Source organism: Motacilla alba, chromosome 2, assembly GCF_015832195.1.
Source record: "Motacilla alba alba isolate MOTALB_02 chromosome 2, Motacilla_alba_V1.0_pri, whole genome shotgun sequence".
Lineage (NCBI taxonomy): Eukaryota > Metazoa > Chordata > Aves > Passeriformes > Motacillidae > Motacilla > Motacilla alba.
Genome location: NC_052017.1, coordinates 134077521 through 134092160, shown reverse-complemented (window position 1 = coordinate 134092160; position 14640 = coordinate 134077521). Strand labels below are relative to the sequence as shown.

The 14640-nt window shown below is 39.1% G+C and overlaps 1 protein-coding gene across 1 annotated transcript in view; it reads right to left on the bottom strand.

Annotated features, from left to right (window-relative positions):
* Positions 1-14357, bottom strand: part of EMC2 (ER membrane protein complex subunit 2) — a 36628-nt gene extending 22271 nt beyond the window's left edge. Inside the window, exons 1-4 of the mRNA XM_038128187.1 lie at positions 14223-14357; positions 8150-8263; positions 7441-7505; positions 3133-3218 (exon numbers count right to left, since the gene is read on the bottom strand). Of these exons, the coding sequence (XP_037984115.1) occupies positions 3133-3218; positions 7441-7505; positions 8150-8263; positions 14223-14310 (353 nt within the window). The 5' untranslated portion in view covers positions 14311-14357. The remainder of the gene's footprint in view (positions 1-3132; positions 3219-7440; positions 7506-8149; positions 8264-14222) is intronic.
* Positions 14358-14640: the final 283 nt, after the last annotated feature.

The following is a 14640-nucleotide window of genomic DNA, read 5'->3' as shown; positions in this document are numbered from 1 at the left end:
TTTGTACTGAAATATAATATACATTATTGCAAAGAAAGGGCAACTCTGACGAGGGGAGATAAAATGATGCATCTGACTCGAGCTTATCAGGCTAATTAAGTACTTTATTACACTATATTATTCTATACATCTAAAACTGAATCTGCCATGCACTTACTCTTGCTCACAACTGCTCACCCTGCACTCGTCTTCCGACTGTCTTGTGACTGTCAGCAGACAGTCCCAACACAGACACACTCCTGGCCCTGACAGGCCAAGGGAACAAAACATCCTCACTTTGGGTAAACAATCTCCACACTGCATTCTACTCTGGCACAACACAGGCACAGCAAGCAAGGTAAGAATTGTGTTTTCTTTCTCTGATGTTCAGAGAATGAATCCCAGAAATATTCTTGGGAAAAATTATGCCTTGCTTTTCTCCGTGAGGAGAAATGTGGCTACAATACTAAGCAAACTATATTTATATAAAATTATTTTGAGAGTGCTTAGTATAAACAGCAGTATTTTTTGTCACCAATTAAGAAAAACGCATGGAAATTGCTTCATGAAATACCGTTTCAGCAGCAACTTGGATATTTTGCAGCCAGTATCTCACTCTCTTGCCTGTTCTCTTGATGTCTACCGAACAGGTTGAACCATCACATCCCTACTCCCCCTTTCACATCTCCCAAGAAATAGAAACTCCAAAACTTGAAAAGCCATCCAAAATAATGACATTCCACTTCATTGTTGTAACTTAAAACTTCACACAAAGTTCCTTCTGTTGTGATTTTAAAAAGTATAAGTAGCTGCATATAGGAAACCGGAAATATTCCTATAGGAGTCTACCACAGATTATAACATAAATCTTAACAGAAAATGTCTTCCACCATTTCCCACTTCTATAATTTGTTTATCAATTAATTCTGCTATCTGAAGTCTGCTTGAAACAGGTTACTTCAGGTGCTATAAGCACTTCAAACCTTCACACCTTCTGGGAAACAGCTCTGCGTGTTCAGTCAGCTGCGTACACAGTCCCAACAAACAAAATAATTCAATTCAAACCACCTTTCACTACACAGCTGTGGTGCTATCGCCACAGAACTAGAGCATACATTGTGTCTTCATGTGTAGTTTGACAAGCAGTTTGTCAGAGATACTACTGATTGACTTCTGATGCTCCACATTCCTTAGACATCACCTTAGACATGCATTTTCATACTTGCACGGTTCCCTAAGCACTGCTGACACTCTCACAGCTCAGTTGTCCACTCCAGCTACCCTAAGGTATAGGAACTACTGTGAAAGGAAGCACAAAAGCTGAAATCAGCAGAAGGCGACTGCTACAGACTTGAGGAGACATGCTGTAAAATGCTGTATTTGTGTTCTCTGCTAGTTGCTGCTTTGTCAAACGCATTTTAGAAGACTGAATCTGATGGCCATAACCCCAGCTTTACACAGTGAAGTTCCAGAACGTTATTCTTTTTATTAGCAAGTGTCTACAGGGATGTCCCAGTCTACGGGGATGTTCTTCACTGCTTCCTTTTCCTGTTGGGGAAAGCAGGATCCTCCCTAGATCCTACAAGTCACTTAGAATTTAATTAATAAGAAGTTCCCTTCAATTGAAGGGAAACATGATGCCTGCATCCTAAATCTTTCTGGATTTCTTTTTCAGTCAGGGGAGACAGACATGCACCTTGGGGCAAGGCTTAGAGCACCTGCAGATGGGTTCCTGTTCAAAACAACCCCGAGCTGAAGTCTCTTTCTGCTCTGACTTCTAGAGAAAACCTGTGAACATGAAACTTCGGATTTTGTTACTTCCTCTGCTCCTTCATACTCTGATCTCAATAGTGCTTCATTGGTGAAACCACACATGATGTTTGTGCAGCATTTATCTCCCACAAAGATCAGGTCCCATGCAGTAACATCTTTAATGCAGACACATAAGCCTGAATGGAATTATGATCCATTGTACTTCTGAATAGGTTTCAGGAAGCGGAAAAAACTGTTGTAATTCTCTGTCTTCCTACCCTAAATAAAATGAAGACAAGAGAGCTAAGTTTAATGGAATTTTTTCAAAAATACACACCTTATATAAAGTGAGTGTGAAACAGAAAATCTGGCTGCCCTGAGGCAGCTCCTGTGAATGGAGTCCATTTATTCATTCTTGTTGATCCAAGCAATGGACATTTACCAGTGTTTAATATCAAATACCATTTTCAAAGCTAATTGCAAATACCATTTCAAAGCTAATTGCAAAAATGTAATGGATGAAGAACATATGTTAATAAGTATCTTTTAAAAAAACATTTAGGCTGTACTTCCAATTCCTTTTTATCAAGATGGTCCAAAGGCTCCAAACTCGCCAACTTTGTGCAAAATGTGGCATGGAACAGATTTCCTGTCATTCAAATGCACTGGAAGTCATTCTTAACACCCAAGACAAGTGCTATAGAACAGAATGTTGACAACGAAGACGTATCCAAGGAGAAATGTGTACAATAAAGTTAATCCTCAAGTCCAGAGGTCATTCATTCGGAAAGTTGCAAAGTTTTGATCTGTTCATTTTAGTAATTTCTGTTGAACTTAGTATGTTACAACCCTTCTACATGATATTTCAAAAAGGTCAGTCTGATTTTTATGTTCAGCCATTCTATTCCATTTGTTTTTTGATTTGTTTCTATAACAGACTCTATAGATTTAAGCATTTTTAAGTTCATTCACCCACACTCAGGAAACAAGGGTAAAGAGCTGCATCCTGCAGTAATAAGGAGTACAGCAGAACAATTAAAGCAAAAAAACGCTGGCACTAGTTTCCATAGGCTGCCCTGGCTCTCTGATGAAACCTAGGCCTCACAGAATTTGCCAAAAAACTGTGCAGTGTTCTACTGTATAATGGCTTATGCTGTGAAGTATGAGATCCTTCTGCTCTATGATCTCTGATGGGAAGATTGCAAAAATGAAACACTGCACAGTACCTGCAAAAATACAACACAGATGTCGAAAAATCTTAATATGATCATGGACACTGTTATTTCCTATAAAGAAACTGCTAGCATTATTTTGCGACTTTGCAATGGCTGAATGCTTTTTTAAGAAAGAGCAAACATTTTTTTCAGACAGAAAGCACATTTTTTAAAATTCAGGTTTTACCTTTCCATGGCTTCAAATCTCATTCCAGTTAATCGTTTAACTCTGTGGCTCCCAGGAAACTGCCGCCTCAGTTCCTGAAGACAAAACTACACAAAGAACCATAAATACTATTGTGAATATAATTATCTTCACAGAAGCTAGAAGAAAAAAAAAAAAAAAAAAAAAAACTGGAAAAGAAAGGCCTTCACTCATAATTCAACTACCTGCCTGCCAGTTCTGAGTAAAAGTAAATACCTATTTTTGAAACAAGCAATAAAATGCATTGACAAACAGAAGGTTGGAAACTGAAATTCTGTCTGTTAGATGACTGCTAATAAGAAGCATCTCTCATACAGGGCATTAGATTGTCAGGCCCCCTTGGAAATAGTTCTTTGCCCAGAAAATTACACACACCTACTAAAACAGCTCTGACACTATTAAAACTTAAATTCTATTTAGTTGCCTCACAGTAACACAAGACAGTAAAAAAAACAAAGACAGTGAGAGCTTAAGTGATACCTCTTTAATAAATGGATATTTCACAATGGAACAAACTATGCTAACACAATGCTCTGTGTTTATTTTTAAAATAAAACTTTGAAATCCAAAGAAAATGTTTGCCACTGGCTTGGGTACAGCCTGCTGGCAGACGAAGCATAATTTTTAACTCCTGAAATCAACGAGACACCTGGGCTGGATAAAAAGAATTCATCACAGGCAGATTTTTCTGGATTAGTAGAGGATGTTTGGTAGAGGGACCGAGTCACAACTTCCCCACAGCGAGCTAACTCATAACCTATCATGGATGTGGCTAAATAGCATTGTGAAGTTCCTAGCTGACTCATGACAGAGGGAGGCAGGACAGCCCACAGGGTCTCAAAACAGACCAGTGGTGTGCATCATGTTAAAAGCTTCACACTGAATCCTCTTCCAGGCACTTATTTATGCAACTCAACTTAGAAACTTGTTCTTCAGACATAAGGTTCTAGCAGCATAATCTGCATAATCTGCTCCATCTAATCAAATCCACTGGTCAAAGGACAAAGTACAAATCAGTAACAATCAATAGGATCCCTCTTTGTTTTTGTAGATAAACAGGTTGCTAAAGCACATCCTAGAGGAATATTCTCATCTCTCCCAGATGCTAAGAAATAGAAGAGAGAAAAGCAACAGCGACTAAAGTTGTGATGCTTAGCCTAAAGCAAGAACAGACTACTTTCATCACAATCAACCTAATTTGCAAAGAACCAAGATCCTTACAATGCAATTTCACATAGAAAGGCTCAGGTTTAGCACAGAAATTGCTTACTGGCACTTTGAGTGATGCCTAGGTGAACTGCTGATGCCCTAGTCAGAAAAAACTACATGTACTTAGTAGCATGTTACAAGATGACAGAACTAATCTCTGACCATTCTTAAGGGACAGAAAAATTTACATAAAACTCCAGAAAAGTAGATTCACTCCAGCTTTTAAAACCCTGACAACCTTGTAGACTTTAAAAAGAACTTTTGCATACAATAAATCCATCCTGTGGTCTAGTGATCAGTGAACCCTGAAGGATAGTGATTTTTATAAACACATGAACTATTTATCTCAAAAAATTAACAAATAGAAAAAATTACAAGATTTACAATACTAAAGTCCACAAACTGTAGACAGACTTTTACATCTAAAAAATCTTCACTGACAATATGAAAGTAGTGCTCAAGTGCAGGAGTAACACAAGATAAGAATTGTTCACATTAGATCTCACTACACAACAATTACTCAACTGAACACAGGAGTCCAGGGGCCAAAATAAACTGTAGATTAAGCTATCAGACGCAATAAAGTGACAGGAAAAGTTGTAGGAAAGTCATGAACAACTCACTGTAACACTGATAAAACCAAAAGCACATGAATAAACTACACAACCTGTATCTTCAAAATGTTCTGGACTCAGCAGCATTGAGTCCCTTCTTTTTAAACTGGGACTTGTAATCTCCATAATAATTTATTTTATTGAGGACTGGTTTTGCACCATGTCAGTAATCTACTTGGGATATTCTCTTAGAATTCTCTCAGTTACAATGGCAAACACAATTTGCATGTGAAATTTCAACTTGCATTTCATTTGCTTTCTGACTTTTTAAACATCAGACAAAGGCAGAGAAATGTAAACCGGGACTTCAGCAGGTAAAACACTGGTAATGCAAGTGCTGACAACAATAGGTGATAGCACTAAACCTCCTGTGCGAACCAACTGGCTGGCTGCAGCAGGGGCATGCATTACACATGGGTTTTTGGTGCAGGACAGAAAGGACAAAGTAATAATTAAGGAAAGAAAAACAAAAGATGAAAATCAGAGAAATTACTCTGAAAACTACCTCAGCTTCTCTTTTGGAGTAGATGATGATACCTATCCCCCCAAGCAAAATGCATCCCAGCTGTCAAAATCTCACCGCTAAAAAAACAGAGGAGTCAAAGCTGTTTGTCCACTTTGGAGCTACAGCTCTAGTAAAATACCACAGATGATGTTAACTTGTTTGAATTAACTACTTATTTATTATAAATCAATCCAATTTAAAAAACCCACCAAAAACCCTATACGTTTCCACCTATGCTTTTAATCTCATTTCCAAGCCACATACAAGATGTTGCATTCTCTCATCTCAAGCAATATCCCTTAAAGGGCACAGACACTGAAATTTAAACTCCCTGCCAGGGTTAGCAAAAACAAAGAACGTTTCACAACTGATCTTTCAACACTGGCTCCGTCAACAATTTTGTGAAAGTCTTCTTTAAAAGACCCTGAAAATAAAGACCAAATCTGTCTTACATATAAATCAGGACACAGAAATTTATTTATTTAAACAGTAAGACCATTTGTTTTTCTTTAAACAAACTTCTATACTACAACAGTATTTTCTTCTGAGGGACAAAAGAGAGGGAAGTTCAGTGGGTTCACAAGTTCAAAGTCTCGCACTACATTTTCCAGTATATTCCATTACAACGTATATATATATATATATATATATATATATGGCCAGATAACCCTGTCTAGTTCTGCCTACCTTCAACCCCCTTGCATTAAGTTTTACCCAAATGACATCACACAAACCTCAAAGATTTTATGAGGTATTTTGTCATCTGACGGAGAACAAGGCACTGGAGGAGTAGTTGCAGTGAAAGACCTGCAGCCCTGAAAATGGCTTTTTACTTAGAATAAGCTTGATGGCTTTCAGGGCACAAGATAAGCCTCTGTTGTCTTCTGACTGTTTTTTGAAAGAGCAGTGAAAAGATTATTAACATTTTCCTGTAAGACAAACTTTTGCCTCTTCCTGATTTTGCCTTTAAAAGCTCAGCTAAGTTGACTGGGTTGTTTTGTTCGTTTGTTTCAAGTGGCTTTTTTTTGTTTTTAATTTAACAAACAGGTTACAGTTAAAAATAAATTAGTTCTATCTCAATTGTTATTTCTATCATTTAATTAAATTTGCAGACAAATTGACTGAAATATCCATTAACAATATTTTTATCAACAACCACCAAATAACTTGGATTGCAATGGACTTTTGGAGGTCACCTGCTCCAAATCTCCACTCAAAACAGAGCCAGTTTCCAAGGGAGAGCAGAGCCATATCCCAGTCTATTTTAAGCATTTCCAAAGGAGATTCCACAGCTTCAAGGTGCCATTGTCATAAAGCATTCACTAAATTTTTCATAATATGTAAATATACTTGCCTTTGTTACAGCTTATGTCCCACACTTGTCCTCTGTTGCACACCTATGAAAATATGTGCCCACCTTCTTTACACCTTCCTTCCCATCAGTATTCAAAAATCCCTTCTTGGCTTTCCTAAGATTTAACACAGATCTCCCAGCCTTTCCTTACACACTATGCAGTCCAGCTCCTCATTAATCTTGAAGACCTGCTCCAATATGTGACTTTCTTTCAGGGTAGCCAACATGACATATAATATATGTAAGACGGGTCATTTTACCTCAAAACATTCAGAAAACCAATATAATTTGAGAGGTTTTCAATAAACAAACACTCTCTGTACAATATGGCAACTTCAATATTATTCTTGACCTTTAGCCCATACCAGAATAGCTGTAAATATTTTCATGGCTATTGGAAGAGATGTGATCTGTCTAAATAAAAGTTATGCCTTAGAGGAGGTAGGTGGTGGCAGTTTCTTCATAGCTGTGTATTTCTTGATAGATATTCTTTCTACCAGTCCAAGCTATGGAGTTCAGAATATGCTATAACTTCCAGAAAACTATCTGGAAGAGACACCCAGGATGAATACATACAGGGTGAAAGAAAAGTCAGCTTGAAAACTTACCAAGGCCAAATCATCTCGACTGCAGTCCAGGGCAGCAATCATCACCTGCTCATAAATTATCCAAACTGGACACAAAGAGACAAAATGCAGATAATTGGTTTGGGGTTTGTTTAAGATAATAGGAAGCACCTATCATGTAAACAGGATTAATTAATTCTGTCTGTACATTTTTCCCCTTCTACTCCCACAAATCATGGCTGAAACACGAACAAATTAAGAAACTGCTGGAATTAATCAACAACTTATTTAAACAATTTAGTGCTTTTAGTGCCAAAGTACTTTCTGACATCTTGAGAGGCAAAAAAGCTCTAATTCTCTATCTTCCCAACATCATAACTGCCATGTTCTAGACAGATCCCTGTGAGGGCTTGCTTCAATTTCTGTCACAGAGTTGAAGAACAGAAAATCATGCAAAATAATATCTTAGTAACAGTTTCAAATGAAGTTTTCACCTTAGAGTCTAAATACTACTATAGCAAGCTAACAGCTCTATCATGTAATTGTTAGGGCTGTTTTCACTGCAGCCCACATTAGGGAAAGAAATAAGCTCTTGGAATTCTGGAAGCCTATTAGACTAAGAAAGCAATATATACTTCATCAACATCAGCACATACTGGAAGACCATATAAAGCCTGTTAACTAAAATACAGACTGAAAAAAGAAAACCAATCAGACAAGGAAACTTTTAAAATAATAATTGTTTACTTACTGTCATCTCCAAGTTTAGATGCATATTCATTAATTAACTCTTCTCCAACATCCACTATCTGTTCACTGTTTCGGTAGTTTTCTTCCCTCCATTTCCGCATTTTATCACGCATATCTGTGGGCAAAGGGGCAAAAAAAAAATTGAGATTTTCAGATAGTAATGGCATTTGAATGTGCATATGATAGATAAGACACACATCTGAAGAATGGGATGAGAGAGCAACAGAGCTATGAAAGTGACTTCTACTAAAATTAAAAAATTACTAGAGAACAGATCTCTGAAACCTTATTACCCAAACTGTGCTCATGCTCTAACATTATCAATTCAACTTCTAAGTTAGCAGTCTCCCAGGACAATAACACATGAAGTAAAAAAAATGTATACCTAGTTATCCAGTAAAGAATAAAATTTATCCATTGTGAGGTAAAATAGGCTACAAGAGATTTCTCCTGACTAGTTTCACACATTTACAAACAACACTAAAATTGCATTTCTGCTACAGGTGGATAAATTTTCACTTGAAATTTTAGAAAAAACATTAGAACTTCCACTCTGAAAAGAATCTACACACTCCTAGAGAAAAGAGCTTCAATAAAAGTACACATGGATGTGAAGGCTTTCTACACCAGGAAGTATCCAAAGGTATAAAAAATATCAGTTTACCTAGGTAAGGTAGAAACAACAGTTTATTTTATTATTAAGATTTTTGTTTCAAGAGTACATTTAAGATCTCCAAGAGAGCAGACATACTTATTAAGTCAAGTAGAGAACGCTACCTTGCCTGAGCTTTATTTAGCCTCTAGACCAGGAAATTGCTAAGAATGTGATTTTATATGCACATGCATTTATGTAAGTATAGCTGTTCTATACACAAGAAAAAATTTTGAGAAAACTTAAGGAAAATAGTTTTCATTACTAGATAGTGGCTTTACTAATAAGAAGGTACCAGCATAACTGTTGCTAGTATTTTTTTAAAACTTTACCACATCTGGAAAAACAAATACAGTGATAGATCTAAACAGTGTCAGTTTTTCTTGCACTTCGAAACACAGAGTTAATGTAAATGACAGTTAAAAATTAAGCACTAAAAGTTGTTCCATCTACCTGAAGTGATCTCGGATCACTCATAAGACTGTTTTTGTGCTACATTTTGCGTTTTGAAATTCAACCAAAACCACCACAGGGTTACATTTCATATGCATGGGCAAAGTTAAATGGTTCTAGACATATGATGGTCCCTGGAAATTCAACGTTAGACGGCAAGAATGTGAGTGAACACAAACATTCACAAAAGCTGACAAGCTAAACGCCTAAAAATAAATAAACTGTCTGATTTCCACCCACTCATTTACTTGGAAATTATCAATGCCCTCATTCCAGTGTGATTCCAAATGGAATAGTGTCTGAATTATGTATTAACAGAAGGTACCTTTACCATTCATCACACAAGTCCAACATTTACAGCAATGGAAAAAAACTTCTAGGACGAAGAGTAGAGCATCAGCTGATGAATGAAACATTTATTGATTTTAGAAATACTGAATTTTATGTAAAAGGTAGAAGAAAGAAAACACTAAGAAGTGCAGTAAAATTATACAAGTCTTTTTACAATGTTGTCAAACAATGAATTTTTTACTAAGAAATCTATCAAAAGAGTCAGACAATAATAACTTGAGTCTTAGAGACATAATACAAGGTAGGGGAGACACAATTGCAGATTTTAGAATTAAAAGAACAAGGTAAAGAAATGGCTAAGTTTTAATTAAAACTTCTCCTGTCACCTATAGTCTGGTGCAGAGCAATTGATACATTTGTTTTAGATTTGGGTTTTTCTAAATTGGCATCCCTAGCATGTGTAAATCAAAATGTTACAAGGTCTAAGGACCGGAGGCACTTGGTTTGCTTTTGCCCAAAACCACGCAAGCCAAGAGACACAACCTGTGTTTCATTTCTGCGTCCAGCAAGGTGTCTGTCAGTTCACACCGCCTGAGCAACCAGATATGAAATAATCCTCCTATAACTACCTGCACTTCCACTGATGAACTGGATCATAGTTTTCAAGTCCTTGATATCTAAAAGCACCTGATGAAATGAAGGAAATCACCACTTTGGGGCTGACAGAAACTGCAAACTCCAGAATGTCACCTTGGTATATTGCTGCTACCACAGCAGCAACTCAGGGACCCCGCAGCCATTATATTTCCAGAGCTCATTTGTATATTGATATCTCTGTTACAGACACCAAATCTTCACCCAGAGCCCACCTCTGCGCACTCTCATCTGGCAGGTGCAGGCAGAGGCACAGGCATCACGCTGGGTGCTGCAGATGCAGCCTCTGACCCTGGCAACTCTGCTGTCAAAAGGGCTCCAGTTAAAAAAAAAAAATAAAAAAATCAGCATCTCACCTTTGCCTGCTGTAATCCCAAAAATCCATACATAAAACTCAAGAGTAAACTGATCTGACCCTTTGATTACAACTGAAAATTAGGAATAGCTAAAAGAAAGCAAAGACAGCACAGAACACAACAAAACCACCTCAGACACAGATAATTGCACATAGATTATTACAGAGATTAAATGCTAGACTGTTTCCTATTTCCTAGAGACTTGCCATACAAAGTGAATATGAATTCAATTTCTAAATCAGAGAAAGGGAGTTTGCCACCTAACATTAAAGACACAAGTGCTTGGTTTTTAAATTCATTTGGAATTTTCTCTTTTTGTATAAAACGTGTTCCCAGATACACATATTTGCAAGAAATACACACACTGATAAACTTCATCTTATAAAGCATTTTATGATATTTTCAAAAATGACAGAGTTCCTTGAAAAAAAGTCTCACATGAACATGGTAATGAAAACTTTTAAAGTGCCACTATTGAAGAAGTGCAATTTTTAATACAGAAAATAGCAGTACTAATTTAATGTTACAGAGAACTTAAGCAAGAAGCACTCAGAGCTAATAAAAATCTAAAAAATACTTCTTCACTTTTTCAATTTATGTCAAAAGAAAGCTATTTTAAAATATGCCATTCCTTTCTCTTTTTCATTTTGATAACCACTTAACAGAATTATTGACTGAAACAAGAGTTGCTGTGACAGCAGCCAAAGATCCCCAAAAAGCTCAGCAGTGACAGCTGAAAGGCACTGCTTCCCTTTAGCAGGGATGTGATGTGTTTAACACCATTATGCTGCTGTGCAAGGTTAAGAAAAGAAAATCTGGTTCATTCTGTCCAATTCTGATACTATATCAGATGCATTTTCTGTGAAAGTCAATTGTTATTTTGAACTGCTGCCTGTTTGCAGATTGTGCTAATTTTACACTTGTGTACTCCAAAACCTGCTCCTAAAATGAAGTTACACAGGTGTTTGCTTTTTTTAAATATTTCCACTCATGGGACAAATTAATTTTTAATGTATCACTGAAAATATGATAAATAATTATTCTACAAAGTTCTACATAGCTTAAGAAAGTCCTAGTAAGAGACTAACATCACCAAGTACCAAGTGACGTGCAAGCGTACTACATCACACTCCTCGACTACACTCACAGTTTTTGGCTTCCTGTCACTCCATATAGTTTCCAATTCTTTTGTTTATGAAGGAACCAGGAAATATGCCATTTTCTCTACAATAATTAGAACTAGCATTTAAAAAAAAAAGGAGCAACACATCACCTTTGTCTCAAGTAAATAAGCTTTACTGTAAAATACATGTTACATAACAACATATAAGCTTCTCTTTCAATACCACAGTACTCTGTGATATTGGATCATCCATTGATGATCCAACTGATCAAGACCATAAAGTTAAACAAGATGTGTTCCTGCTACACAGATTTCCAAATACACTTTAAAGCTTGAGATAGAGCAACAAAGTAAAGAAATAAAAAATAAAAACCACAGCTCCCACACTGGAAAACCGTTTTCAGTTATCTTTCCTAACCACCTGTACCAAGCATGTACCTAAAAAATTTAACTCCTACCTCTGTCTCAAAGAACCTGAGTGAAAAGCAAAGCAACTATTTCATTTGTAATGTTACTCTTTCCTAACCTTGAATCGCAGATTGGTCTTAAAGAAATATATAAGTATAAAATGTCTTGTTTAGAAAGGCCTGGGTATATAAAGGACATATGAACCATACACCTACTTTCACATAAATTAGGCATTTTAGAGATATTCGAAATGAGCTACATAAAATTCCTAGAGCTGTGTTCAAGTTCTTTGCTAGGAACTAGGTCACAACACTGCTGGGATCACCTCACTCATGAAAAGCTATGTTGCACCAGGAGCTGTTAAAGCTCACACAGAGAAAAGAGAAAAGCTATCTTTTTTTAAGAAGAGTCCTTTCATGGTGTGTTGCAGGACTCCTTTTTCACTTTACTTTTCATCTCTTCCAATAGAGAAAAAAAAAAAAAAAAAACAACAGAATTTTTCAAATGCATGCTTCCAAAGTGGAGACAGTCCCTTGTACAAACACACACCAGCCTTTCATTTGGATGAACACTTGAAGAGACTGAGAAGTTGATATGGTAAAACTCATAAGCTGGTCCTCTGAAATTTCTCATTTAACCCCACCCACATGCAAAACTCTACACCTAGCACAATGCCACAACTGTCAATCAGAATTCATGGAAACAAAATGCGGAGGTTACTTCGAAGAGTAGGAAGCTCACTTCAGCATGAATGAGCCAAGTCCAGAAGCAGTAAGCTTCAACGTTAAGAGTATAAGCATACACTCTGCAATACCTTAGGCCAAAACAATCTAGGGCTAAATGTACAGAGACATGTCCACATGCATGTTACCCATCTGTGAAAAAGCTCATTGCTCTTTTCCATCACTGTTATCCAAGAACAACAGGAAAAAAAACACAAAAAAAAAACCCACAAAAACCCCCCAATCAACTAAGTCCCTGTATTTTGTAACAACATCTGCTCACGAATAATAAAAACTGGAAAATTTTTCAACACAAGGTGGTTTAGGGCAACTTCTGTGAAAATATAACAGTAACACCAGTAATGATCTATGTGATCTCCACCCAAGCTGAGCTTCACAAATACCTTCACAAGTATCTTCAAGAGATATAAAAGAATGGTTAATCAAGGTTTCCCCATGTTCCTCCTGTTAGCTACAAAATCAAACTAAGCATTAATTCATGACTGGGGAATTATTCTACTACTCAATGACTTCTTCACAGATTGGCAGTACGTAAATGAAAACCCAAGATCACATTACTTCTCTCTGCATTATCTTCTCTACACTATAATGTTTGCAGGGCATGGTACCTAGCTAAAAGTTCCCCCTTTATGGCCAAAATTGTTACTATAAACCATTCATTTATTCTTGATAGGAGACTGGAAAGGGCTTGAGTGCTGTCTTGAGCTCCCATGCTAATACTGGCTATGGAAAAATAACCACTGAGAATGTCAAGTAAAGCTCAGACAGCATTGCTATATGAAAAATAAATCAGCATTATGATAGAACAGACGTGAGAGCTGCAAAGACCTGGAGGGCGGGATTCTCAAAAACTTTTGTCACTTCAGACCTTCTTGAAGCTTCCCCATAAATGCTTATCATCGAGCTTTACGAGAGTATCAGGAAATTTTCAGTTCACCAAAAGATGAACTAAGACGCAAACTGCTGACCCTGCCGAGAGACCATTTTTGCTGGTAAGCGCTGTACCCAGGGGAAGAAGGCCGGCCAGCGGCGACGCAGCGGCCGCCGCCGTGCCCGGGAGACGCGGGGTCGGTGCCCGCGGAGCGGAGGCGAGGACAGGCGAGGGGATGCTGGCCCGCCGCGCACCGGGCAGCGCGGGACACTCCGGGCCAGGTGCGTGTCACCGTCCGGGGACCTGCGGGCACCGAAGGGCCGAGCTGCTCACAGCCAAAGGAGCCGGGAGGCCGCCAGAACCGCCGCCCCTCGCTGCTGATCCCCAGGCCTGGGTACGGCCGCCCGGCGCCGGCCCGAGCCCGCCGCGCTCCAGGAGCGCCGCCCCCTCCCCGCAGCCAGGGGCCGGTCGGGCCGGGCACAGCCCCTGCCCCGGGCGGGGACCGCCGGCTGCGCGGCGTTACCTTCCCAAGTCACGTCGTACATCTCCGACACCTTCGCCATCTTGGCGGCCGCGCCGTGACGCAGCGCAGTGACGGCCCCGGCCGTCATTGGCGGGAGGGCGGGAGCGGGGCCGGCCCGGCGGAGCGGAGCCCGGCAATGGAGCGTGCCCGCCCGATGCCTGCCGCGCCCGCGCCGCTCGGCCGGGGCCGCGCGGGCCTCCCTACGTCCCCTCCGTCACCGTCGCGGCGGCCAGAGAGAGCCTCGTCCCGCTGGAGAGGAGCCCCCGAAGGACCGGAGCTTCAGCCGGCGCCTGTCTCGCCGGGCCTTTCTTCGGGCTCTGTTAGTCCTTGCTCGCGTTGGGGGCGCGGTGACGGGGCCACGCGTGACCCCCCAGTCCGCGGCGCTCCGTTCCTATCCCGCCCGCGGGCACCAGGGTTA